At 44.3% G+C, this 27,955-nt stretch overlaps 1 protein-coding gene across 2 annotated transcripts in view; it reads right to left on the reverse strand.

The window, feature by feature from the left end:
• Nucleotides 1-27,955, reverse strand: part of ITGA9 (integrin subunit alpha 9) — a 305,024-nt gene that overhangs the window by 263,834 nt on the left and 13,235 nt on the right. For both annotated transcript variants that reach the window (XM_065399121.1, XM_065399120.1), the window contains 3 exons: nucleotides 20,702-20,829; nucleotides 18,790-18,896; nucleotides 13,077-13,200 (listed from right to left, as the gene is read on the reverse strand). In XM_065399121.1, coding sequence (XP_065255193.1) covers nucleotides 13,077-13,200; nucleotides 18,790-18,896; nucleotides 20,702-20,829 — 359 coding nt within the window. The remainder of the gene's footprint in view (nucleotides 1-13,076; nucleotides 13,201-18,789; nucleotides 18,897-20,701; nucleotides 20,830-27,955) is intronic.

Raw genomic sequence — 27,955 nt, forward strand, 5'->3', positions numbered from 1 at the left:
GGGTGTGATGGGCCTGCTTAACAGGGGAGCCCCAGCTGCTGCCAAGGGGATCTGCATGCTGGGCCCTCGCTTCCCCTATCCCCTTCTCTTTCCCATCCCATCATAGGTGCGGACTTCTGGTTTTGCCAGTGGGTAGTTAAGACACAGGCCTGGGGGCCAGGTGTTCTGGGTTTGGTTCTCTGCTCTGCCACAGACTCCCTGCTTAGCCTTGTGAAAGTCACTTCACCTCCGGGTGCCTTAGATCCCACCTGCCAAATGGGGCTAATGCTGACCCTGCCTCCTAGGCTAAATCCATTCATGGCTGTGTCATGATGGGGGAAATGAACATACCCAGGTTGGTTGATTTGGGCTGAATTTCTTCACAGCCTGAGAATGAGAGCCAGCTCCACATAGAGGGAAACAGGAGAGAGAGGGGCTCAGGCCAGCTCCGCACAGAGGGGGGTCAGGGCTTCAGCCCTGCATCTTCTGCACTAGGGCAGCTGGGGGCTTCAGCGCTGCATCTCCTGCCGGGGTCAGGATTCCTCCTCCTCCCTCACCCCTTCCCCCCCCCCCAGCGCAGCTCCTGCCGGGGTCAGGGCTCCTCCTCCCCCTAAATCGCCACTGTACCCACCAGCCCTAGGCTAGCTGGGCTCCCTTGGGTCACCTGATGGCTGCTGTAGCCGGAGTGGAGCCTGAAACCCTACAGGTGGACGCCATGGCCACCAGCCCAAGAGGTGCAGGGCGGTTCCCGTTGCAGTGGCGGGGCGGGGGCAGAGCAGGGGCGGGGGCTTTGGGGAAGAGGCGGGGTGGGGGCAGAGCGGGGGCGGGGGCAGTTTTCCTGGCCAGCTGAGCCGGCCAGGGGATCTGGCTGGCCGGGACCCCTTCTAACTCTGGGCCTGGCGCCATGGTAAACCCAGTACTGCTGCTAAGGTCATTGTCAAGGTTTAAACGGAACTCTGTAATGGTTTAGGAACCTTAACTATGGTGCAGCTATCATTGCATGCAAGCTACATGTACTTGGCCTCTACCCTTCTTGGAAGAAATGGAATGTAAAATGGCTGCCTGTTTGAGCTTCAGAGCCGAAATTGCTCAGATCATCTGTAAAGTGTGGGACAACTCCAAAGGAAGCAGTGCTGCCCACACAATAAACCAATCAACTGCATGGGTGGCCAGATAAAAATTTCTCCTCTCTACTACTACTACTTATTACCATTCAGTCTTTGAATCAGAAGCAGGACCCCTGAAGTGTACAGAGTGCTTCTTCAATCTGTACAAGTTCTTCAGCCCTTATCTTTGAGTTCCTCTCTCCACACTGCCAACTCCCTCCCACGAGCTCCAGCTTGAACACCAAAACTCCTCGCTCTCCACCTGGGCCAGAGGAAGTATTTATTGCTGTACCAAGGCCTCTTATTGCTAAAAATCAATCTGTCCCCTTTTTATTCAAAACACTCTCCAGTTATTTTCTAGAGACAAACAGGAACCATACCTCCTAAAACAAACACCCCCAAACTCTCAAAATCTGAACCAGAATCTTCAAAATGGGCCAAATCAAAACCTGGCATCCAAAACACCCTGAACTTTGGAGTGTTTAAAACCCAGATCTGAATCCAAATTTTGACACATGGGCCCATCTCAGTTTTCTGAGCTTTATTTTCCAAGCTTTACCAAACGAATGAATGTGCAATTGCAACATATTGCCACTTCCTGCATATTACAACATCTTCCCCTGGATAAAGGGGGCTCCAGGGAAACAGAGTAATTGAGTTTCTAAAAACATTGACCATATAGCCTGGTAACACTTCACAATAAGTAACCATTAACTCCTTGCTAAATTACAAAGGAATTTACAAGGAATTGCTTGGCATGTTACCCCTTTAGAACCAAATCAGTTCCTCATGGTGTGTGTTATTCTACTGAAGACCAAAAGAACTTAATAAACCATTGGTTTCTTCATGGAAACCATTTTTAAAACATGTACTAAAGGAAACAGTGACAGGACTAACAAGTAATTACTTTAGCATTTCACACTAGTAAAAACACCTAAGGTCTAAACAGTTGAGTAGGGAAATGAATGACATTTTGTCACAGCTGAGGGCTCTCTCAATTTTTCAGAATCTGCTAAAATTGCAGATAGTGCTGAGAGTGACAGGTCTGATGGCATAATCAATTCAAAGTACAGCCTTGATCCTCATGGTGCAACACATGTATAGATAACCCCTGGATCCACACAGTGGGGTTCTATGTGGGCTCAGGGTCCACCAGCATGATGCATCTTTCAGGTTCAGAGTTTAAGGCAGCAACTCCACTAGGAACATATGAAAATGTACTTTAAAACAAGTTCTCAGGGCAGTTCACCTGTATCCCCACCACTTTATTACTAGCCCTGTACAGACAGTCATTTGTGGAGTTAGCCTCTCCTTGTAAGGGAGAATTTTGTATTTGTTTATTTAAAAGTGATCTTTTATGTGATGAGGACCAACAGTCATGGCTTTTTCTTTCTAGAATTACTTTTCTGGGATGATGCCAGGCAGGCAGGAATGTCACAGGAGCCCTTCTTTGTTAGAGTCTGTCTTTCATCCTTAAATAGGTCTGTGCCAATGTCTGTCACATATTCTTGATCTGTCCAACTCGAACCCTTTGATTCCCACCACAGTAACGTATTTTTATTTAAATGGGACATGCTCATCCTGGGGAAATTCTCTCCTCACCCTGACTCTGTACCTGAAAAGTTGCCCTGTAATCTTTCATGGTCACCCACTTATGGTCTAATTCCATATCCTATACATCTGGCTCCCAGGAAGTGTCAATTTTCCAAGACTTCAACAGCTTTGCATAGGCTTTTGCAATGTAGACACCTAACCCTTTTGAGAAGAAGATAGCTGTCTTCTTTATTATTTTAAAATATAGCTTCTTTTGCTGATGAAAGGTACCAGATAGGTAGCCCTGGAAAATGATCTCTGTTGTTTATCCACAGGACAGATGCAGCTCATGTAGGGAACGCAAAATTCCCCATGCTAGTGCCTCGGCTCTAATCTAGAGGGATCACGTCTATGAGGGAGAAGTTATTTCATCATCTCAACTCACTGACTCCTTGGCCTGCTGAGATTGCTAAAATGGATCACCCAGGTGCTTAGCTAGAGTAAGTCAGGCTAGCTCCACTGAGCACAACAGAACTACACCGATTTATACCCGGTGAAGACCTGGCCCAATGCCAGTGTGCTCATAACTGGAGTGAGACCATCATTTCATTGTGCACACAGGCCACCAATCATTCACTAGGCAAGTAACAGCTTTCAGGCACTACCAACTTTACCAGGACCAGTGACTTGGAGATGAAACACTAATCACTTATTAATAGAGATGGTCAGGAAATTTTCAACAAAATGATTTTTGCCAGAAATGCCAATATATTGAAACAAACTTTTTGTGGGAACATATCGGTTTCGATGAACTTTTGTTGGGATAGGTTTTCAGGTCAGGTCAGGTGAGAGAGAGAGAGAGAGCGCACACCACCCATTCCAGAATAGCCAATAGCCCAGTTGTTAGGGTACTAACCTTAGATGTCAAGAGATACAAGGACTTGTTCCTGAATCTCCCACATCACCAGTGAAGGCCCTAACCACCCGGCTATAGAGTCAGTCATTCCCTCTGACCCAATGAATATTTAATTATTGACACCAAGGGGAACAGCTCCTATAGGAGAGATTAAGATCCACTGCAGAATAGCTAATAGCCCAATGGTTACAGAACTGACCTGGGATGTAGGAGATGTAGGTTTACATTGCCGCTCTTCCTCTTTCACACCAGAGACTTGACTTTCGCTCTCCCACATCCCAAGTGAGGGTCCTATCTAGAGTCACTCTCTTTTTCATTTACATTTTTTGGACGTCTCAGTTCTATCTTGATGAACATGAAAATTTTGAAATCTTAAAAACATTCATGACAGGAACACCATTTCCCACCCCACTCTATTCATTAAACAATCTTCTCCAAGCCTCAGACTTTTAAAAATTGGTTTAGCCCTTCATTTAGGAGAGCAGATGAAAAAAAAATTTTTTTTTTAAAAACACAGCCAACCTCCATGTCTTCCTGTTAAGGAGCTAGAACAATTGCTGCATGCCAGTCCTGTTGACATTTTGATAAACAAATGTTTTATTTCACTATAAAACTAATAGAGCTGGCTCATGGTTTAGTTGAACATGTTCTTCAAGAAAGTCACTGTACAATTCAGCTTTCAAAAACCAAACATTGCCAAATGTTCACAAAATTAAATTAGAAGATTTCAGGCAGATAAGGATATGAATTAGTCCCAATAGCACAGCAAAGGATGAAAGTCAATTAAAACATAATATTTCCAGTTCTAATATTTTCTCCTTTTTCTGCTTCTTCTCAGTTATGTCCAGATTGCACCGATACCTTTCAACACAATCTGTCATGGGTTTAAAAATGTTATTGCTCTTTATTATTTATAAAGCACCCAAAAGCATGCTCCCACTGATTTCAAAGGAATTTGCATCAGACCGTATAGGACAAATAAAAAGACGAAAGGTGAAATCCTGCACCCACTGAAATCATGGGAGTTTTACCATTGACTTCAATGGGGCCAGGATTTCACCCACAGTTGCCACACCAAAGAGCTTAAGGCCGAATCCTGCAAACACCTACAGACATAAGTGATTTTATCCACAAAAGTAGTGCCATTGGGTTCAAGGGGACGTGTACTCACTTGCATAAGTGTTTGCAAGATCAAGTCCTAACTGCAAATGAGGGACCACAAACAAATGTAAAACAAGAGAAAGATGAGGAAGGATAAAGGCTTTAGCAATAGGTGTGTGGGGTCACTCAGGTTTGGCATACATACCTCTAGATGTTTCCAGAAAGATTTTTGGGCACAGTGCAACTGTGCTGGTTCAAGTGACTAACCATCCAAAGTATGATCTAGGTATGGACTCAGGCGACTAGGCCGACTCACGCCACCATGGCTACATTTCTATTTTTAGCGCGCTAGCATGGCTATGTCTACTTGAGCTGGAAATTACAACTTCTGGCTCCAGTGTAGACATACCCCCAGTCGCCTGTTGAAGGTGTTCTGCTGTGTATAAATATTATATATTCACTGGGCCAGAGAGAATGATTCTATTGTTCAGTGGGTAGGGCACTTCCCTGGGCTGTGGGAAACCCAGTCTCATTGCTCTAATGACTATTTATATATAAAGTGGAACATCTTCAAAAGGAGAGTGAGTGACTACACGCCACCCAAGAACATCCCATAGCCCAGAGGTTAAGGCACTCTTACTAGAGGGGGAAGAATCAAGTTCACATCCTTTCTCCACATCAAGCAGAGTGGGGAATTGAACTCGGGTCTCCCACAACCCACGGGAGTGTCCTAACCACTGGACTAATGTTTATAAAGGAAGTGATGGCACCTCCTCCTCCTTTTTTGTCAATGGCACCCAAGTGCCAGGAAAAACATTGGCCAAAAACTATTTGTCGAATGTGTGTCAAATTCATGAATAGTTTCAGATCAGCCAAACTGCACTTTTCAGCAAATAAACTTAGTTTTGTCCAGCTTTAGTTGAAAATCCGTTGAAGTCAATGGAGCTGCAGGGCTGACTTTGGCCTGCAATGTACCTTTTTAAACATTCAAAAAAATATACTTCAATATACAGCATTAGGGGAGAAATGAAGAACCTATTATTGTTTGAATGAACTGAAAACATAAAATTAATTCTAAGTTAACAGTGGGTAGGATTTGTTGATTGACATAATTTTGCAACACGTTGGACTGCGTCCACTGAGGCTTACATTTTAATAGAACGCACTGTACAGCTTTATGTGATGCGCAGAGTTCAGTGTTTCCAACTCACTTATATGGCCAATACTGTCTGTTCCAAGCAGTAAGCCTATATTTCACACAAATAACTGGTTATGCTCTCCTTACATCAGTGGGCACTGGGGAACTCATCTAGTCAAGTAATTTCTGAATTTGTATATAACCACAGCAGGCTGTTACACTGCCTATTGTCAATGAAAGGGGGCATTAAAGCAGTTGAATTTGAATGAGTACTACATACATCTCTGACAATATAACATGGAAAAAATAAAGTGGGTTCAAAACCAGACTGATTTGGACCATTTCATAAGAGTAGCCTTGCAGTGCACAGAGCCGTGTCCTCTCTTCTACCTACCGCCATACTTGTATCGTGCCCCCACACCCTCGTGTTATCTTAGCACTTTCATATGTGTAGCTCAACTTATCCTCACAGTCCCCTGTGAAATAAGGTGGTATTAGCCACATTTGACAGAAGGGTAACTGAAGCATGGAGACTTTAAGGTATGTCTACACCGCAGCTGGGAGCAGGCCTCCCATAGCTCATAGACAGACATGCACTAGCTCCATTGGAGCTAAAATTAGCAGTGTGGACATGGTGGAACAAGAAGCAGAATGGGCTACCCACCCAAGCTCAGGCAGGCTTGTACTCAGGAGATTAGCCCATGCTTCTGCTCGGACCACACCATCCACACTGCTCTTTTTAATGCTCTAGCTCAAGCAGAGCTAGCACATGTATCTACCCAGGCTGGGGGAGACACTCCCAGCTGTAGCGTAGACATATCCTATATGGCGTCTACAGTACGAGTGTGTGTAAGTCAGTGGCAGACCTGAGACTAGCACCCAGGTCTCCCACTTTCCAGCCCAATGCCTTTACCCCAAAGCCATTCTTCTGCAGGTCACCCTTCCCCCATCACATCTCATCTGCAATTGCTGCCTGTCGCCACCTGTGAAGCACTGTTAGTAAATGCAACTGCCTTGATATCACTGTAACTGAAACCCTCGTAGAAGCCTTCATCTCCTCTTCCCTCGACCATTGAAACTGCCTTCTCTCTGGTCCCCACACACCCAAATTCTCAGACTCTAGCACGTGCAGAACGCTGCGGCCTGCCTCCTCACAAACAGAGAGGCTCAGTCATAATACCCTTATCCTCAGAAAGCTCCAATGCCTCACCATTTCATCCAGAATCTAGCTCAACATTTCTTTCCTGTATTCACAGATCTTGTCTCTCTGCTTCCCTGCTCCCTCTGCTTATCTAGCATTGGCCTCCCTTGTTCTCTCCACAAGATCTTGCTACTGCTGGTTCAAGATTTTAAAAGACGTTGACAGTTACAATATAATGCCATTTTTAATGTCTGACAAAGTTGATGTGATGGGGGTGCTTTCCCTCACCTCAATGCATGCTTGTCACTACAGCTGGGTGAAAGGTTTCAGACAAATAGTTTATTTGCTTAAAAATGCAATTTTGGGTCAACCTGAAACTTCTAGTGACTATGACATGAATTCACTGGATTGTTTTGAACAAAAAAATGTGTGTGACTTAAGTACCATTCAGAAAACCAGAGGAGAACACACTGGTGGCTCCCCCCTTATACTCGAATGATTAGGGCACTTACCTAGGATATCAGAGACCTGGGTTCAAATCCCCACTTGGCCTGATTCAGAGCAGGGATTTGATCTTGGGTCTCCCACATTGCAGGCAAATGTCCTAATCAGTGGACTAGACAGTATTCTGGGCAGAGTTTCTCTCACTCTCGCCTGTTGAAGTTGTTCCACTTTCTATAAATAATTAAATAGTCATTGGGCTACAAAACGTGAGAACAATCCCATAGCCGGGAGGTTGGGGGATAACTTGGTTCCAACCCCTGCTCCTGTGTCTTCCTAGTCACATGAAGTAATAACTGTTGGCAGGATTAGACCTTCGGTTGTAAGCACCTACAGGCTTCTCATTCATCTGTAAAGCACTGTGCACCCTTATAGTGCTACAGAATTAATCAATATTTGCAGAGCAGCTTGCTCAATGCATTATTCACTAAGGGGGAGATAGTCAAAAGGCACAAAGGAGAGTATTAGGCTGATTTTCAATAGGAGTCGGGTACCTAAGCCCCCTTTGAAAAGCCTCCATCCCCCTCCTGCCAATCAATAAACTTACAAGATAAAACAACAAAAGAAAAGATAAACCCTGACCTGTTTGCTGCGCATCAGAAAGCCAGGAGGAGGACTCTTAAATCACAACCAGAAAAAGAGCTGGATGAGGAACTGACCCCCTCCTGCCCCAAACCAAATGAAACAAAGTATTGCTTAAAAGCATTAGCTCCCCCTCACCAAAAAAAACCACACAATAGGAATTTAAAGCAACACAGAGAGCTGTGACATGTCCTCAGTCATTTGCACTGGGAGCCAAAGACAACATATTTAATCCCAACCTCTTCTTTCCTGTGTTTCAGCATTTCACCACATTGGGTGGAAATGCTAGTTGTCTTTATGGCCTAACACCCTGGTATTGAGTTTATACCACAAAGCCAGGGGGATCAGAGTATGGATCTCAGAAAACTGGTAATAGATAACTGGCCATTCTATGTCCTGGAGGGGAAATCTCTCTATTCCTTTGGATGGACTGAGTGGGGGTGAGTACTGTTCCTATATTCTTTAGCCACCAGAAATTATTGTTTAAGTTTCCCACCTCTCTCCTCCCCTCCCTCTGATCCTTACACCTAGGGTTACCATACGTCCGGATTTCCCCGGACATGTCCGGCTTTTTGGTACTCAAATCCCCGTCCGGGGGGAATTGCCAAAAAGCTGGACATGTCCGGGGAAATAGGGAGGCAGCATAAGCCAGGATCCGCCTGGCCCCAGCACGACCCGCCGGGTCCGCAGTGCAGCCCAGCCGCCCGGCTACATTGTAGCGAGCTCGGGCGGGGAAGGGGGGGCGCAGCCGCAGAAGGCAGCGAAGGGGCCGCTGCTGCCCCCGGAGGCCGGGCGGACCGCGCGCCCCAGCCGAGCCCGCAGGACCACGGGGAGGCCGGGCCCAGCCAACGGCTCGGGCTTCCCTCACGGGCGGGGACTCCCCGGCCACTGGGGGACCCTTCTTGTGGCGCGGGGCAGGGAGTGCGGCGTGTGCCGGGGCTGCAGGGACCCGCGCTGCCCCGGTCGCCGCTGAGCATCCGAAGCCCCTGCCAGGCACAGGCTGCCGGGGGAGCGGGGGAGCTGGGCAGGTGCGGGGGTGCAGAGGCTGCAGGGCGAGGAGGAACAGGGCAGGCAGGGGGGCACAGGGGCAGGGCAGATGGGGGCGCAGAGGCTGCAGGGTGAGTGGGGAGCAGGGGGCACAGGGTCTGCAGGGCGAGGAGGAGCAGGGCAGGCAGGGGCATAGAGGCTGCAGGGGCAGGTGGGTGCAGGGGAAAGGCAGGTGGGGGGCGCAGAGGCTGCAGGGGTGGGGGGGGATGCAGGGCCAGTGGGGAGCAGGGGGCACAGAGGCTGCAGGGGGGGTGCAGGGCGAGTGGGGAGCAGGCAAGCACTTAGCAACCCCCAACCAAGATCAGAGCGGGAGGGAGGAGGGGGAATGTGGGGTGCTCAGAAGAGGGGGCAGAGTTGGGGCAGGGACTTTGGGGAAAGGGTTGGAATGGGGGTGGGGAAGGGGTGGAGTTGGGCGGGGCCAGGGTGGGGCCAGGGGCAGGGAAGGGGCGGGGAAGGGGCGAGGCTGGGGGCAGGACCGGGGCCCCGTGGAGTGTCCTCTTTTTTAAATGTTTGAATATGGTAACCCTACTTACACCACAGAACTAGGAAACCATCTCATCTGTCAGTCCCCACCTGTGTTAAATTGTCTCTTATAGCAGCAGCAGCCCTTTATCTCTACCCATTAAGTGAGTCAGGGGACAGGATGGCTGGGTTCCTAATTTCCTTGTAGGCCACATTTGGCAGCCATTAAAAGCAAGGACAATCAAGTCAGAGTATAGCTTGGAAGGCCTTAGCTTTGTGCCCCACAAAGCACTTCAGTTCATACAAATCAGATTAGCTCCTAGCCAGAAAGATTCCACTTAACTAGCAGGCCTTCTGCTGCTCTCATTAGCTCTCAATAGCTTCCAGACTTCTGTCAGCTGTTTCAGGGAGACTGGAGAAGAATAAGACACATCGAGACTACTATCTTGTTTCATGACTGCCCTCCAGTAAGGAAGTTTCCATTTCCTCTTTTGTTTTTAATTATTGAATCTGTATTATATGGCGAATCATTACTAAATACATAGCATACGTTAACAATACGTCTGCTCCATGTACAGCGGTTAGATGCCTCTCATTATAGCTTATGTGGCAAATACTGCACTGCCTATATAATTGTATCTTATACTGTTCCAATTATAGATAACTGAAGTCCCAGGGCTTGATCTTGCAAACGCATCTTATAACTTGGAATGCTGCTTGTGAGCATGAGTATTCCTGTTGGCTTCAAGCACTGCCCCTAACAGCAAGTGTTTGTGGGAAGAGGCTCTTATTCTCCAAATACCTTAATTACATTGTGCATATATTATTTCTACCACATTCTTTATTTCTTTCCTTCAGTTTGGCTGTGCTGTTCACTAAAAGGAGGATTTTTTCCTTTACTTTCTGAAGGGCTAAGGGGGAAAACACTAAGACCATAGGAAGGGAGGGTTCCAGTTAATCCTTTCAATGACTGATCACAGCAGTACCTTGTGTTTGAAGAATAAGCCAAATTACTTTATAGAAACCTGAAAGTCACAGAGGTAAACAAGAAGCAAACTCAGTCACCCTTGGTGATACTGTGTGACTTGATGCCTAACAGTGGAACGAACAAATCAATCCCAAACCTCCCATTTTCGTTCTAGCATGCAATGAAATTAAACCAATAGCATAGTGCACCAAAACTGCCAATTTTCCACTGGCCGCTTCACAGATACTGGGCCCACACATTTCTATTTCCTAGCAATTCCTGGCAAATAGCCTGTCAGACTAGCAGCCGTTTCACTCTGAAGCCATGATGCACAGAGAAACACGAGCGATTGTCTCTTCCAGGAGCTGCCTCTCTCCAATTATTTCAGACTGACAGTTTTTAAAAGAACACCCAGGTGGTGAAAAGGACTCAGAGGAAATGTTGGAAGTGATTCTGCGTGTGGAGTGGAGGAGGAAAAGGGGGGTAATAAAAGTTAATATTGCAGGATAAACAATGCATTGCTTAAGTATAGTCTTGGCCTGATCCTGCCAACAGGAAGACAAGCAAACGAAAGAGGACAGTATTCAGGATAGGAGGATTTTATGGCTTCCTCACATTTTGTTATAGATCAAGTGAAGCGGTGGGTTTAAATATGGAATCAAAACCATACACGTTTCAGATGAATATTTTTGGGACCTTCTACTGATGCTCAAAGCACAAATGTTTGCTGTCTCCAGATGGGCACAGATTTTTTGAGATTGGTTACATGGGTTTCCAATGCAGCCTATGGGAGCTGGGCACACGGTGGGTAAACAATTCTCCAGACACGCACTGTAATATATAGTTTATCTAAGTTTGCCAGTTTTGTTATGAGCTTTGTCTTCAATGTACTGGGTCTGAACAATCTCTAGGCTTGGAGCAAAACCTAAAGCAGCAAGAGACACACCCATTAGCAATTGAGGAATTGACAAACATCTACTGTGTTAACTCTCCCCCACTTACTAATGTCAGCAGCCAGCCTGTCACTGACTGCTCCTGACATTGGAAATCAAAGGCAGTGAAGTCTTGCCCACATCAAACTCCATCAAACCCATGTGCTTTTTCAGTCCTTGAAGAGGGAGGGAGGATTAGTGTAGACCAGTGGTTCTCAAACTTATTTGATTGGGCCTCCCTTCTTTGTGTCTGTAGTCATTTACACACAGAGTACCCTTACCGCCACCCAGCTCTGAAGGCAGAGCAGAGAGCAGCAGCAGCTGCTGGTTGGGCGCCCAGCTCTGAAGGCTGCACCACGCCAGCAGCAGCTCAGAAGTAAGGGTGGCAAAGTGATATTTGTCAATATCACTTTTCACAGCAGATTTAGTGCCCCATTGGCACCATTACTTCTGCACTGCTGCTGCCACCCTGGGACTGACAGTCAGAGCCCCGCTGCCTCCCAGTGAGGGATTGGGATGGGCGTGGGGGGAAAAGAGTAGGAGAACCAAGCCTGGGCTGCCTCCCAAGTGAGGGATTGGGCTGGGTCGGGGGTGGGGAGAAGGAGCTCAGGCTATCCCCTTTATCTCTGCCTCCCAGGCATGCACCGCCCTTCTGCACGAGCCCCAGCTCTTAAAAAAAAAAAAAAAAAAAAAAAAAAAGCACGCAGCTCACGCCTCCCTTGACACATACCTGTGCCTCTCTTGGAACTGGGAGGCCCGCCCATAGTTTGAGAACTACTAGCGTAGATGCATAAGACCAACCTAGGAAACCCAAGCAGCTGTTTTCCCTGAATATTTCTCAAAGGGCTTATTGCAAAAGCTTGGACATACCCCATCTTCCCTAATGACATACCTGTGCATTTTGGATTGGTTAATTGCTTTGGGTTCAGGAAAGGCTGTCTTTTGGAGTTTTTGAAGAATGAAATTGGATATAAATTCACATACAAAACACACAAGGGAAGACTATTCTTTTTATAAACCGGAAAATTAAAGCACCCAGGACTTGGAGCGCAAACAATGAGCAAAGTTGTCTATTGTTCAAAATTCTGAAACAAGTCCTCTCACTCTCAATGCCATTCCAGATCTATTTTGAACGACAGCAATATTTTGAGAGGCACTGAAAAAAATCATCAGGCGCTGCTGGACATTTTGAAAGTAGCAGCAATTGAAAGAGGCAACTTTATTCTAATTTGTTACACTGGTATCCTAAAATCTAGGCTTTAAGCAATAATTCTCCCCTCCTATAAATGACAGTGTCAGACTGAAAATATTTCTTAAACATGGGTGCGATCATTTCCTATTAATCAATAATGCCGAACAGGCAAACAAGTAAGAGTGGCTGTACTCATGTCACATGCCTGGTGACATCCGGATAAGGAAGTTGATTGTTTTCTTATGATACTGTTCCAAAAAAGTTTATTATTCTATCAGTTAAGCATAGCCACACACAGTTACTCATGGAAACCAATTATCTTCTTGACCCCCTTTTTTAAATTCAAGATCATCCGTCTGCCAAATTATGCCTGAGTCAGCAGTACTTTTTTTAATGTATTAATGAAGGTTTATCGTAGATATTTTTGGAGACAACAGGAAAACCTACTCGGTCATAATGACAGAGAAATAACACCTTACCTTCATAGCAGGGCAATAATTTTCGACCATTGGAATGGAGGTTGGGTGGGATGATATTGCAGAAACCATGGGGGAGGACGTACTCTGTCTCATAGTAGATGTTTTTCCAGCGATGGGCACAGGCCTGAATGGATCATATCACATGTGTTACTGAAACGTGAGGCAGCAGGACACCTCTTTGTATCAAAAATACCCACCCCAATCTTTCTCCCACCTAACTCTTCCACCTTTCCTTAGTTCTCTGAACCCTACCTTTGCTACAAAAAGGATACTCCAATTGCCATGTTCCTCCACTGCTAAGACTTGACATTGCCAATGTTGGCACCACAAATTCCAAATTTTGAGGCTCCTCCTAGCCACCCATGTCAGAGATGTGTGTTCCTTGGAGCAAGGGCAGCTCAGACAGCAGATCTCAATACCTTTATCACTTTAGGTGCCAGGCAATGTGTCAAGTAGAACCTCGTGGTGATGGGAGGTGACACCAGGAGAACCTTTTCTAAGCAAAGGTAGACTGGGTAGAATCTAGTGGAAGAAAAGAAAGCGGGGTGGGGAGCGGAATAAGATGGGAGTGAGGGGAGAAGGAGGTAGAGGGAATGCTAAGACTGGAAGGATGACAGGCACAAAATTAACATTTAATTTTCCCCCCTCTATCTTCCCATCCGCCTCCCCTTCCTGGTGAAAAACACAATCACCCCTCCACAACGAGAGCCAAGACAGTCAACCCAGGACGCTGCACTCCTCTCAATCTCAGCATGAGAGCATGCAAACACCTGGCTTACACATCCCCAGCTCCCCTTCACTCCCAGAATTACCATTGCCTCGCCACCAGACAGACCACCAATCTCCTCACCCCCAAAGAGTTCAGACGAATCAAAGGAAATGAAATGGGAAACAGCAAGAGCTTTGAATTTGAACTTGTATCTCCAGCTGGTGTAAGTCAGCATAGCTCCACTGCAGGCAGCGCAGACACATCCCTTTATACTGATCACAAACGTGGCCTACTCATTCTCATGGAGTCTCTTTTGTGTCTGTTAGAACCAACGGACGCCCCTCACTGCACTGTCAGCCTCACATCCCAGTCACAGCCCTTCCAGTCAAGGAGGACAAGACAGCACTTCCTTTGGGAGGCCAGCACTTGCCTGGAGAGCATAATGTTGAAGGGTGCAAAACACTCTATCCCGATCCCCATCTTACCACCTCAGTGCTGAGCACATTGCCTCTGGGAGCCTCTGAACGCTCCTAGGAACGCATTATAAAACAAGCACAGGCGCATCATTCTGTCCAACTACCGGGGAATGGATAGAGCAAAACTCAATCTGGACCAGAGTCAAGACCGTTTCTTACCCGTAGAAAAGCACTAAAAATCACCACTGCTTTCTTTTCGTTTTAATGGAATGGACCACCACCAACAGTGAGCTCTGCCGAATCATCAGCTTGAAGTGATATTTATTGCTGTTCTAATCTTCAGTACTCAACCAAATGCATGTATTTACTGGATAAGATAGTTAACACAGAGGCATAATGAAGCACTCAAGGAGCTTTGGAAAGCTCTGTACTACATTTTATGTTACAGAGAGACGTGCATTATATGAAGGCTGTTTATAATGGCACTCTGACAGCCAGATGTATGTTAGTAGGCTCATAAGGAAGAGCTTATTGAACTTAATTACTGGCTCTTTTAAGCAAACTTGGTTGTGATTTTAATCTCCGGGCACTCTTCAGTCAGCATTCTTTAAAAATGCATAATATTTACTTTCAGAGTGATCAGGAAATTGTTTCTCTTCTGAAACATTTGCACTAGGAGTGCAAAAACGCACCCATATACATTTGCATAGAGTGTGTCATACAGACACAGCTCTAGGCTGACATTCAAGTTGAGCTATGAAACCAGAGAACAGAATGTCATGGAAAAGAATGGATTTGAAAAACAAAAAAGTTATTCCGGATATAAATTGTGGAGGAAAAAAATGAATGTGTTTTTTAAGCTATAGAAAGATAAATAAAGGGTTGTGATATTATAAATTCTGTTATTTTTTTACCTCCCGAAAGCTGCTCTCGCATATATTAACCCACTAATCTCTTCCAAAGCAGCACAAATGATTGAAAATTGGGGAAAGCAGCAGCAGGTCTTGCTCAGGAATGAGCCAAGGTGAAATGCTGAGGGCAGGAAAGAGGGAGAGATCAAGAAAGTGAGCTGCCGCTTAACATGGATATTTAAAACAGACTCAGGGCTGAAAGCTTTGCAAAGCTATGAGCATTTCACATGAATGAATGAAAACAAAAAAGAACAAACATCACTCTGTTCACTGGTATATATGGGTTGCTTCAGCCTTTTCCAGTGCTCCACCCTATGTTTCTATTGGAGAATTTAACCCTTCTATAAAATCACAGGCCCTGTGTATTCAGCCATGGCAGAATTTGTCCCATACCACAATTCTGCTCCAGAATCTCAGCTTTCCATTCTTTAAATTTGAGTTTATGGGTATGAAGCAAACTGTTAAAACATGAGCTGAGTGTAAGCGATGCAGTGTTGCCTGCCTGAGTCTGCAGAGAGACTGAAACAATAGCTCTAAGAGGCCTGGTCTACCCCATTCATCTCAGACTACTCAATTTTGTGGCTGTAGAAGTTGGCATTTTTCCAAGATGCCATGGAATTGGCATTTTTGTTAAGGAATCTGCCATTTTTCATTTGTGGCCTCCTGCCATACCAGGACCTTCCTCTAGCTGCTTCTTGCACTTCTGCTTGCCCCTCCAAAGGGAGTTAATTTGATTACAGTGCATGCTCCCTGCATGGTGCAGTGTAGCTGAGGCCTGGGAAGCCAGAAAGATGAGCCACTGAAGCTGGCTACAAGCTCCCCACTTCACTGGCCCATGGATGGGAAAGGAATTCCAAGCCAGAGAGCCTAAGCATCTCAGGAGCTGAGTCCTGTGAGTTGAGATGGATCAGCTGGAGATCACAGTGAAAAATCCACCCTGGAAAATCACCATGACAAATTTCATATCAATGAGTGTTTTTAGCTATGAGCTAGAGGCTGAGGGAATAGCAATAGAATGAACATTGTTGTGGAATTCAAGAGTTGCGGTCACACATTTTGGTCTCATTGCACTATGAAATTTGTGGGGACCTGCATAATACAAAGGAAAAGTGGTGCAGCCATGAACCACGATAAAAATGCAAAACAAGTAGAGCATATGAATGCAACCTTGCCTTATTGTTTATTAAATGCCAGCTTGGTGTGGTAGAAAATACAGCAGGAAATACAAGTCTTGCCTGAAGGAGTTTACAAAATAAGACACTGATCCTGCAAACAGTCCTGCATGAAGTCAATAGGGTTCTGTGGAGTTCACTGCAGGACTGGAGCCCAGCAGGCGACTTTTTAAGTGCACAAATAACTGACTGAAATCCCTCCCGCCATTTACCATGTGGGCTTTAGCTTCAGTGCATGTATTTTATTTTCCATACTGCAGGATTCAAAGTCATCAGTGAGTTGGCTACTTAAAATGAAAAAAATGGCAACACTTTGGAGAAAAACGATACACATGATAAATGGGGCAGGTATTTGGGAAGAGTGAGATTAAGGGACATGGCTTATCTCCAAGCTTTAATGCACTGTCCCTGGTTCCTTTCCCAATGAGAGAAAGAGAACGCATTTTACAGTTTAAGTATGAAAAGAACTGGCAACCCAAGTTGTATTGTCGTAACTCTCCGATTATTGAAAACGTTGACTCATGATGAGATCCAAGGTCAGGAGGATGTATGCCGGGCCACTTTGCACTTTAGTCTAGCTACAGTCTATAGATTATTTTTGTTTAGGGTGACCATGTGTCTTTTTTTGGCCAGGATAGTCCCCTTTTTTAAGCCCTGTCCCAACTTTTCTGGCAAAAGCGGGCATTTGTCCCGTTTGCTCTTGGCAACTCGATCAGTTGGCAAAAGCAAATGGGACAAATACCCACTTTTGTCAAAAAAGCGGGGTGGGGAGAAATGGTGGGGGGCAGCTTGAGGAAGCAGCAATGCCAGACCCAGCCTTTGGGAAATATGGTCACCCTATCTAGTATGTGCATCGCTGCTCACAGGAGCCCTGCCTTCCCCCTGTGTGGGGAGAGGAGCAAGGGTGAGCGGCTCAGGCCACGCTCAGGGTGGGGAGGGGGTTTACAGTGTCCCATTTAGGAAATAGGTTCGTCATATCTTTTTATAAAAGACTTTTCTATTTAGTCTTCATGTCCTAAACAGAGAGTTACCTTTGGTCCAATAGGAGAGTGGTTCTTTGCGGGGCTGATACTGCACACACTGAAGTCAGTGCCACAGTTTCCGTTGACTTCAATGTGCGGTACAAAATCCTGCCTATGGGGATTTAGGTCCCAATTTAGCAAGATACTGATATACTTCCTGCAAAGGACTGTACCATCCTCCATTCCTATTGGCTTGCACAGGTGTGGACCATGCTCATCACCACGCAGTGGCATGATACAGAATATTGGTATTAACTTTCCTGTCTTAAAAGTTGATTTGATATGTATTTATTTTGAAATATATCTACTTTTGAGGACTCCTTACCTATCTGCTATTACAAATAGTCTTACTTGGCTCATATGCCCGTGATTACAGCAGAATAATCTGTAACAATTTATTCTATCAATTTCAGGTTTTTCTGTTCACAAGCTGCCCACAAATTGATTGTGATTTGCTTAAAGTAACTGGCTGAATAGTGCAAAAAAAAAAAAAAATCTGTAAATATTTGTTGACAATGTGTTCCATATACTCAGTATTCCAAATTGGATTGGAAACATAGGTCACATGATAGGTTACTGTTTTCTGATTGGATTAGTTTAGAAAAGGTTTCTGTTGGAGATTCTCAAGTACAATCTTGAAATTCATTTTTCACAAATATTCTGCAATATTTTCTCAAATCTTGCTATTTCAGTGAACATATCATTTCAGTGAGGTTGCTAGACTACTCACCAAGAGCAAACCCAAGGGAGGAGCAAACACAGTAACCAAAGTCATTTTAAAATGTCAATAAATATTTACAGATTTTTTTTTTGCAGTATTTGCCCAGCTTTCTCTGTGATTTATTTGAAGGTTCACATGATTTGAAACATTGTCCTGTGAAGATAAATTCCACATCCTTAGGATCAAATTTTGCCCTTTAACAAACATGCACATCAACTCCCATGGCCCTCAGTATTTGCCTGTTGACTGTACCACAAAGATGAACAAACGAGCGACTTTGATTCCCATCTCTGCTACCTCATTAATGGAAGATTCATGCACACATCCAAGACCAGAATTTAGCTGCATATCTAAATCTGACATTTTTTACAAGTTCTGACACAACACACACACACTATATTCATTGACTTATGCCCCACTCCCCACACACACAATCTGTAAAACAAATGAACTAGCAGACGCATTCAGAGAAAAACAAAGTTCCATTCATTCTGTTCAAAAGACCTAAACACTCAGAAATTTAAGAGGAAGCCCCTTAGGTGACAAGTCAGGTGCTACTGCTTTGAAGTCTTCTTTCTCTCAATACCAATTTCTGGTTGGGGTTCATTTTCTATCCGCTTCAAGGAAGGGACTACAGAGTTCGCTGCTCATAAACCTGGACTCTGTCAGTCACTAGTGAAGACATTAATCCCAACATGTTCATCATTAGTGTCAGCACAGCAGTGATCACTCTACTGAGCTCAAGGGAAAAGGTGGACTTACCAGCACACTTCCGTCAGCCTTGGGCTGCCTAGCCAGGCTTACGCCCATCCATTCATCATCTCTATCCTCCTTACAGGTCTTTCCACAGAGCGTGCCCAGAGTATTGCCTTAAAAGAGAGAGGGACAGGTGAGGAGGATGCATTTAGTTTTTTAAATATCTATAATGTGCCCTTGTAAGAGATATGCTAGCTGATCAAACCGCTCTTTCCCATCTCTCACTATTATTTCTCACACATATTAGGATAGTGCCCAGGATGACAGCCCCCTTGTGCTGGGTTCATGCTGTACAAACACACTGTAAAAGACAGTCCCTTTTCCAAAGAGTTTAAAATCTAAGGGCTCAAGCCAGTGAACCTTTCAGCATGTACATTAACTTCAGACACATGATCAGTCCCACTGAAGACCATGGGGAAAGCACTGTGGTGTTGGCAGAGTAACATTTTCACAAGTGCTTAATTCACTTTAGAAAATGGGACTTCGGCATTTTTTAAAAAAGTTGGCTCCACTCTTTCTTTCTATGATCTGTCATTACATCCATTAACTCATCTTACTGTAGTGTCGAGGAGTGGGGCGGGGGGATAAGTGTTTCTTTTAGCAAAACTAAATATATAGACAGATATTTGCGAACACTTACATGTAGAATTAAGTAGAATTTTATTGATAAAAACAAAACATAACTGGCCAAAAACCCTCTTTCACTAAGGCCTTGTCTACACTTGCGTCAGCGTGTATGGTGCATGTAACTATACGTTGCAGTATAAAGCAGGTTGCATCCACACTGCAGTGGGCTGCTACACTCAACAGTAAAAGGCTCTGACACAGAGGAGGCAGCGGGGAAAGGCTCCAGCAGCAGGGAGGCAGTGGGATATTACAGTACTAAAAATAGCAGTGTAGACATGGGAGGCACTGCTTGGGCATGTAGAGAGCAGTGTAGGGTACATACTCTAGGGTTCTGGTCTACCTCATGTCTACACTGCTAGGGTGGCACGCAGTGTATGTACTCTGCACACCGCCATCAGCATAGAAATAGCCTAAATATTAACTTACGATGGAGCACTCTCTGGTTCCGATGTCAGGAAAAAGTTCATACAGTGATGTTAAAATAAAACATGTTAACAAAAACACAGCAATATTACTATGAACTCTTTTTCACCAACAGAGATCAAATATGTTTCATTCTTCATAAGGACCCATTCACAAGGATTAGATCACAGGATCAGGGCGTTAGCCTGGGAGCCCTGGAAGGGAAGGGGACCATGTCTCGACATGTGTTTGACCAGCATCTTGTACAACCTTAGTCCTGATCATATGCAACAACATACTACTCTCATTGATGTGTTTTTGTTTTCTTTCGCATAAGAAGCAAGTAGGATAAATCAAAGTTATTATTCCATTAGCAAACACACAGATTACTCTGTTTATAACACAGTATATAATTCACCCTTCAAATGGAAGGGGAAGAAAAAAAATCACACAAAATCAATGCAGAACTGCTCAACATGAGCAGCAATTCTAACCATCCCTCTCCAGAAACTAAAGAAACCAAAGCAGGTAAAGGAAAAGACAACAGCCTGGTTTACATTCATTTGGCAAAAGCTTGGCCAAAAAGATTAGCCTGACATGGTGGCCCAGAGAGAGCACCAATCAGAGACCTCCATCAAGAAGATATTGCTTCCAGTCCTCAGGTAGGACATAATCGTGAACCATTTGGAGTAAATGGGAGCTTTGCCACTGGACTTCAATGGGATCAAGTTCCTAGTGCTATACCTGTGTGCCCTAGAGCCCTGATCTAAAGCCCACTGAAGTTGATGGGAGTCTTTCCAATTATTTCAAGGGACATTGGATCAGGCCCTAAGATATTTGCTAGAACTTTCAGTCACCGGTAAGTAAAAAAAGTGTTAGATTTACCCACCTCGACCCATATCCAGCTCTGTGCACCTCCTCTCAGGATTGGTGTGGACTCGACATTTAAAGACAGCTCCTGGGGACTTAACAGAGGCGCTGTATTTAGAATCTGCCTTTGGAGCACCAACCAGGACCCTGGAAACCAAAAGCAAAGTAGCAAGTAGTTAATTTCAGGAGGGGGGAAAAAAACAACAACACACTCACATTGCCAGTACACCTTTGGCAAGAGGACTTCTTCTGATGGCCTGGTAAAACAACACCAATGATGCACAAAATGAAAACAGACACAGTAAAGGCATTTTCCTTCAAGGAATCCAGGAATTCTTTGAATGAGCTAAATTTCCATTTGAAGCATAACACATTTAAAGCAATTCTTCACCCCCAAATAAGCAATTTAGGAAAGTTTTAGGACAGAGAACAGCAGCTGCATTCAATTTCTTTAGGTTCTAACCACAATCCTGTCAACTCCAAATCCACAATAGCCCAAAATGGATGGCCATAAAGGGAAGAAAGCTATGTTCTGTCCATCAAAACAAAGTTCAATAAGGTTGATCAGAACCTGAAGGCATCCTAATCCCTGAAGCTCAAGGCATCTTATCATATGAATGTTCCTTCAGAAATCCAGAATTATTGCATGATGTGTTGCCACACCAACAGTTTAGAGACAAGGCTGCAAAGACTGGATCTATATTATTGATACGGTGTGAGAGAAACTAACATCTTGGGGAAGTACCAAATCAACAGCTGTGATTGTAGGTATGAACTCCTTCCTGAAAGAAAGTGATCAAACCATATTAATACAATGCTCCAATTTAATGATCCAAATGATTCACGAGGACCACAGTTTAGCTGACAATTTTATATTGTTATCAATAGGTGACATGAAAAAAATGGGCCACCTGCCATCATGAGTGGGAAGAGTACAGGGAGGGGATGTTTTGGCAGGAATCAGGTGACTATGAGAGTGTCTGTAACATGAGCCCACTCCATCATTTCCTCATTCAAGCAACCGTCCTTCCAACTTCTTCCTTCCCATCTTGTAAATTTGAACACATGTGCCAGGGAGGAGGGCTGATCTACACTACATTCCTATATCGGTATAACTACATTGTTCAGGGATGAGAAAAACCCGCACCCCTGAGCAATGTAGTTATACCAACCTAATCCCCCATGTAGATAGCGCTATGTTGGCGAGAGAGCGTCTCCTCCCAACATAGCTAACGCCTCTCAGGGAGGTGGATTAACAAGAGAGTTCTCTCCTATTGGTTTAGAGTGTCTTCACTGAAGTGCTGCAGCTGCACCAATGCAGCGTTTTAAGTGTAGACATATCCCAAGTTGAGCGGAATGTGAGAGACCACCTCTCTGGTGGTTGGGGGGGAGGGACTACCAAAGCGCGAACACCTGTCCTCACAAGGTATGGCACATGCACCTAGTCAATTTGCTATCAGTTTGCTATCCGCTGGCCCTTGCAAAGGCCAGTCCGCAGTGGGATACAAAATCCAGACAAAATCACTGGCTTTTGTATGCAACAATGTCCCTGTGCAGGAGGTCTGTGGGTATTGAACCCAAGACCACTGATTCTAAAAGCATGGGCTTCTATTGCTTGAGCTAACAAATCTGGTCCATTATCTTAGAGGCGGTAGGAGTCTATTCATAGTCCAGTCATTAGAAAGGGCAAAAACGCTACACTGTGTTAAGTGTGGGTCACATCATGTAAAAATGGACAGAGATCTCAATACAGGCCTAGAAAACAGGGATATTGCTGGTTTTCAGTGACTTTTGTTCATCCTACTTACCAGCCTCTACATCCCATCGCCACCTACTCCCCACCAGACTCAGTTTAAGAACATGGAGGAAAAACCATTGAAATCTCAATTCCACCTATGTGGGAAGGAGAAGCAGAGAGTGTTATTGTGTTATCAGAGGGAGCTATAATCAGGAATCTATGCTGTTCTAAGAAATGACTTGGGCAGTTAAGTTTTCCTCATAGCTTTAACATGTGCTCCGTTGGCTGATGTGACAAAAACGAATTTAGGGGGAGAGAAATCCATATTAAAGGATCATTTTCTCCCCAATATCATGGGCTAAGCTGTAGTATCACAGGAGTTTGGCAGGGGGCTGCACTCTATAATGCAAGTCATATTTTCACAAGTGAGAAAAATTAATGCCTGAAATACCTAAATTGCTGAAAGCTACAAAGCCTACACACGTTGGGGAGCAAGCACAGGGGAGCCTGAAATAATAGCTCCAAATGGAAATCTCTACAGACAGGCAGGCAGTCTGAAATCAGAATGCCAATCATCTCATTTACACAGGCGATGAATAAATGTCATTCACTTATTGACATTCATGAGGTCTAACAAAATAAACAAAGGGGGGAATATTGCTAGCTTAAGGAGAAATGGTTTAAATTGCAAGTGTCAAGAAAGTGTTTTTAAAACCAGCTATTACAATAAGCTACAGTAAACCACATTCAGCTCTGGTTTAAGCGGTGCAACTCCAGTGGAGCTGTGCCCATCTTACAACAGAGGTGAATTTGACTCAATAATGCTCAAAAAGCTCTAATGATATCTCAGAATGAGAGATGGAAAATAAGGAGCTTAATTTATAAAGAATCATTAATCTCTCTTTAAAAAGCTCAGGGGGGGGGAAATAATATTGAACTGTGTGAGCAGGATTCCATGCACTGATTCTATGTTCAAATTGATCGTAAGAAAATACGCTTTCATCAGCTATGTTTTTGAAAGACATCATATCTCCAAGAACACAACTAGATACTAAATCTATTTGATGGGGGAAAACCAGGCAGGAAGCAAACACACCATGTGATGCATGTCAGTAATTAATTCAGTTAAGTTATTACTAGGACTGCTGAAAGTTCCCTAAACTCACAATAAAATGCTTGAAAGTTTCTCCCAAAGTGTACTGTACATATGGAAATTTTTCCAGAGGTAAAATGTGGTAATCTAGCATTTCAGTACTATGAATTCCTTCATCCTGCCCCAGCCTAAACATAGTGAATATGTAAACAGCCCATAAAAGAATAACTTTGTTCATTTCTTTGCTATAGCTAGGCAGCCTTCCAACATCGCCCAACCAATTTAAACAACTTGGGTTTAAATAGTCTAATTTTGTGGCATAGCATGATTTTGCAGCACAGTTTGGATTTTAAGCAGCGCAGTTCCATTCCCCAAGCCGAAACAGTCACAATGTGGTCAGATTTTTGCAAAGAGCTACCCATTTGCATGGGCTCTCATCACAACCACAACATTCTGCAGGAAGTTTCTGGGATCCCTCTGACTGACTGCACAAAGGTACATTGGAAAGTGAAGCCCAGCGAGGGAAAGGAACGACTCTACTTTTACAGTTGCCTTTGAGTCTGAGTCAATATTTTGTGACAGCCTCAATATTAGTACAGGAATTCAACAAGGTAGATGTAACAGAAAAGAGGAGAAAACAAAGGGAAGGATTAAAAGCCTTCAGTTGTTGGGCTCTATCGATTTAGGCATTACAACTACACCTCACCAGAGCACCGTACCTGAATCTCGAACAGACACACATCAGTTCTCAAGTTCTCTCCCACCACCCCTGTTAAAGGGATTTTGTTTTAATCTTGTTGTAGGAAAGCAAGGTTGAAGTAGCATGTTTTGGTTTCATTAAGGGGGAGGTGAGGTTCCTGGTCTTGGTGGTGGCTTCTCGGAATGAATTTACTATTCCTACAAGAATCAGAATCCACCCGTGAAAGGTTTATGGGAGCCTGTGGAGTCTTGCCCATTACTACGCGGTATTCATGTTGGAGCCCAAAGGAACTTCCCCATTGCTCCTTTCAAACAAAGCTTCAGGACAGTCTATCACAGCCACCTCTGACCGAGATGAACACAAATCTCTTAGAGCCTACCAACCCTTTACTGGCTATGCCTGGAGGAATCAGATGGGAGATCTTCTCTTATTGGAGATGCCAGTTTCCAGAATGACAGTGTGGAGAACTAGCCAGTAGGCAATGAGGCTATATATCCTTCTTTTCATGATCTCACCCTCATTTGCACCTGAGTTATGTTTACCTCCCACAGGGAGTAACCACCACCTTGCTGCTGAATGGCCCTAAGGATAAACAGTTTCAGAAATCAAAGCGCTGTATCTAGCTGGAAGTACAATGCACAAAGAAGCATTGAGTGGTCCCAATGGCACGGAAAGATGCCAAACACATTAGAATCTGTCTACAGCGTGCCAGCACCAATTAGACAGCCATAACTCAAACGCTGCAGGTCCTCTGCACCTCACAGCAATTTTAAGTGGCAGAGATGAAACATCCTATATCACAATAGATTAAAATAAGCAGCAGCAACAGGGCACATACTGCTCCGATGCATCCAAGGATTCCAGTTTGATTCCTTCTGGTCAAAGGCTTCCTTCCCTAAATGTACTGGGGGGGGGGGGGGGGGGAAATATTCAATTGGTTCATCTATTCAATAGGTAAATCCACTGAATGCAGGGTCTTAAGTGACAGGGCAGTAATTCAGAAGCCACTGCTGGACAACCTATAACTATAGCACCAAATCAGTACTGCCTTTCCAGAGCACCAACAGCAGCTCTCAGTTCAGTGTTTGTGGTCTGTCCAGGCAATACACCAAGACAAACAGGACACTCTTCCTTCATGTGGGTCTCCTCCCCTATTTCATTCTGGATCACATAAAAAGAGTCTCGGGATACCAAGTCATGTACTAACAACAATATATCAAATCAACCATCAGATGTAACACCACCCTGCATGTTTCAGATAACCACAGTCTGCGGCTAAGAGCAGGAAGCAACAAATGAAATAAAAGCACAAAAATAGAGGGTCATTCCAGTGATAAGAGCTCTCAGTCAGTAGCCATGGAACTATACTGCCTACGTGTGCCCGGCCATGCTGCCACGAAGGATGAGGCTATTACACCACGTTAAACTGTCAGAGAGAGAAAGGAAGAGGAGGAAGGGGGAGAGAAAGGAATTATAAAAGGATTTTTAAAATAAAAAGAATTGGCTAGTGATTCATGTTAGATCATTAAAATTCTTGTAAGGGTCAAGTTATTATTTCTTGTAATAATTTCTCCAAAAACTAAAAAAAAAAAAAATCAGGAAAAATAAGTATTTTATCGCTATTTGCTGAGATTTATTCAAAGCTTCAAAACTATAGCTAAAGGCTAGGAGCATACGTGCTTGTTTAGGCTCCAAATGAAAGCAGCAGCTAACCACCTGGTTCCTTGCTCAGTTGAGAACAGTAATGAGGAGGAACTGTGTAAATCTTTCAAGGCTTATACTCAAAAAAATCCTCTTAAGAAAGCAAAACAAGAGACGTCATCAGAAAATACGATAACCTGAGAACATGTGATGAAGACAAATTCTTCTCCATCTTGAAATCATGTAAAAATAACTCCAAAGTGGAAATCTCAGTACAATCAACAAGTGCGTTCCTTTTACTGCAAAGACATTTTTCATACCATTCTAGTGAAGGTTGCATAGCCAAATTCCATTGCAAAAGTGTGTGTGTGTGTGTGTGTGTGTGTGTGTGTGTGTATTAGAGAGAGAGAGAGAGAGAAAAAACTTAGTCATACATGTTTGCTCTGGGTTCACATTTGGTGCACAAAATTTTAATCCAAGCTATTTTCCTAAATTTGATCTTGTTTAATACTTATATATATGAATGATACTTTAGATCAGTGGTTCTCAACTTATTTAATGTGGCCCCCCTTCTTTGTGTCTGTTGTGATTTACGCCCCCACCCCTCGCCAGCCCCCTCTGAAGGCAGAAGGGAGAGCAGAGGCTGCTGGCCCGGGTGCCCAGCTCTGAAGGCAGTGCCATGCCAGCAGCAGCACAAAAGTAATGGGGGCAATGTGAAAAGTGATATTTATCAATATCACTTTTCACAGCAGACTTAGTGCCCCTTGCTGCTGCCACCCCAGGGCTGACAGCAGGAGCTCCACCACTTCCAGGTGAGGGATTGGGGTGGAGGGGAAGGAGAGCCCAAGCCTAGGCTGCCTTCCAGTGAGGGATTGGGGGTGGACGGGAGGGAGAGCCCAAGCGGCGGAGCTCCGGATGTCCCATTTATCCCTGTCTCCTGGGTGTACATGGCCCTTCTGCACAAGCCCCATCCACTGGGGCTGACAGTCAGAGCTCTTAAAAAAAGAAAAACGCACACAGCTTGTGCCTCCCTTGACATGTTCCCGCACCTCTCTTGGGAGGCCTGCCCCATAGTTTGAGAACTGTTGCTTTCAATCATATTTTAGAATGATACATGAATGCTACTTTAGTTGATTAAGACAATGTTTCAGGTTTTGACTCATGAATCTAAATGTCCTTTACCGATAACATGCAGGGACTTAATACAGACTGGTGTTTTGTGTTATATGAAAATGAATGACCAACACGGAGGTTTACGAATTGGCAAAAATGTATAAAGATATTAGCACATGGGGGAAAGCCTCACAGGTGTAATACACTTCATTAAAGGGACTTTTATGATCAGGACCAAATTAAGGGAATATGGGACCACCAGGCCATAGAGATTGAAGCATACAAATGTCCTGACAACCATATCTAATGTGTGATGGTATATTAAATATTACAAGAGGCCATAGCCCCATCAACCCGGATTAGGACCTCATTTGAAAGACAATTCTTGAGTGTAATTCTATTATTCTTGAAATATCTAGTAGCTGATATCATTTAGCACTATTTTAAGAAAATATAAAACTGCCCACATATCTTGAACATGCCTGACTGGTACACACACATGGGTCTTTGGCAAAGCTGGAAAAGATTTAATATACACTGCGAGAAAAGAAATTTGGCATTTGCTCCTGGACCTTTATAATTAATACATATGTTAAGATCATGGTGTTACATGTATTAAGCTGGATTCAGCAAAGATGATGCAGGAAAGTTACCACCACTATCCTCCATACGGCTTATAGGCACCTTGAAAATCTTATGGAGTTGCACTTGTAGGAGCTGCATCTCCAGCCTCTGTGCGCTTTTTGTCATCCTCTCTCCACCTTTTGGGCTGCTGTTGCTTCTCACATGCTACTGTCCCCACCAAGGAAAAGTTGCAGCCACCCCGCAACCCACACCGCCCAATGCAAATCCCACCACCAGGGTTTATATTGGCTTAAACCCCTACTGATTCCGGTCAAGTGTATCACTGTTTGTAGTGCTTCTTTTGTTATGACTAAGATTTTCAAAAGCAGCTAGTGGTTTGGGACACCCTCATTTTTGGGTGCTC

Source organism: Emys orbicularis, chromosome 2, assembly GCF_028017835.1.
Source record: "Emys orbicularis isolate rEmyOrb1 chromosome 2, rEmyOrb1.hap1, whole genome shotgun sequence".
Lineage (NCBI taxonomy): Eukaryota > Metazoa > Chordata > Testudines > Emydidae > Emys > Emys orbicularis.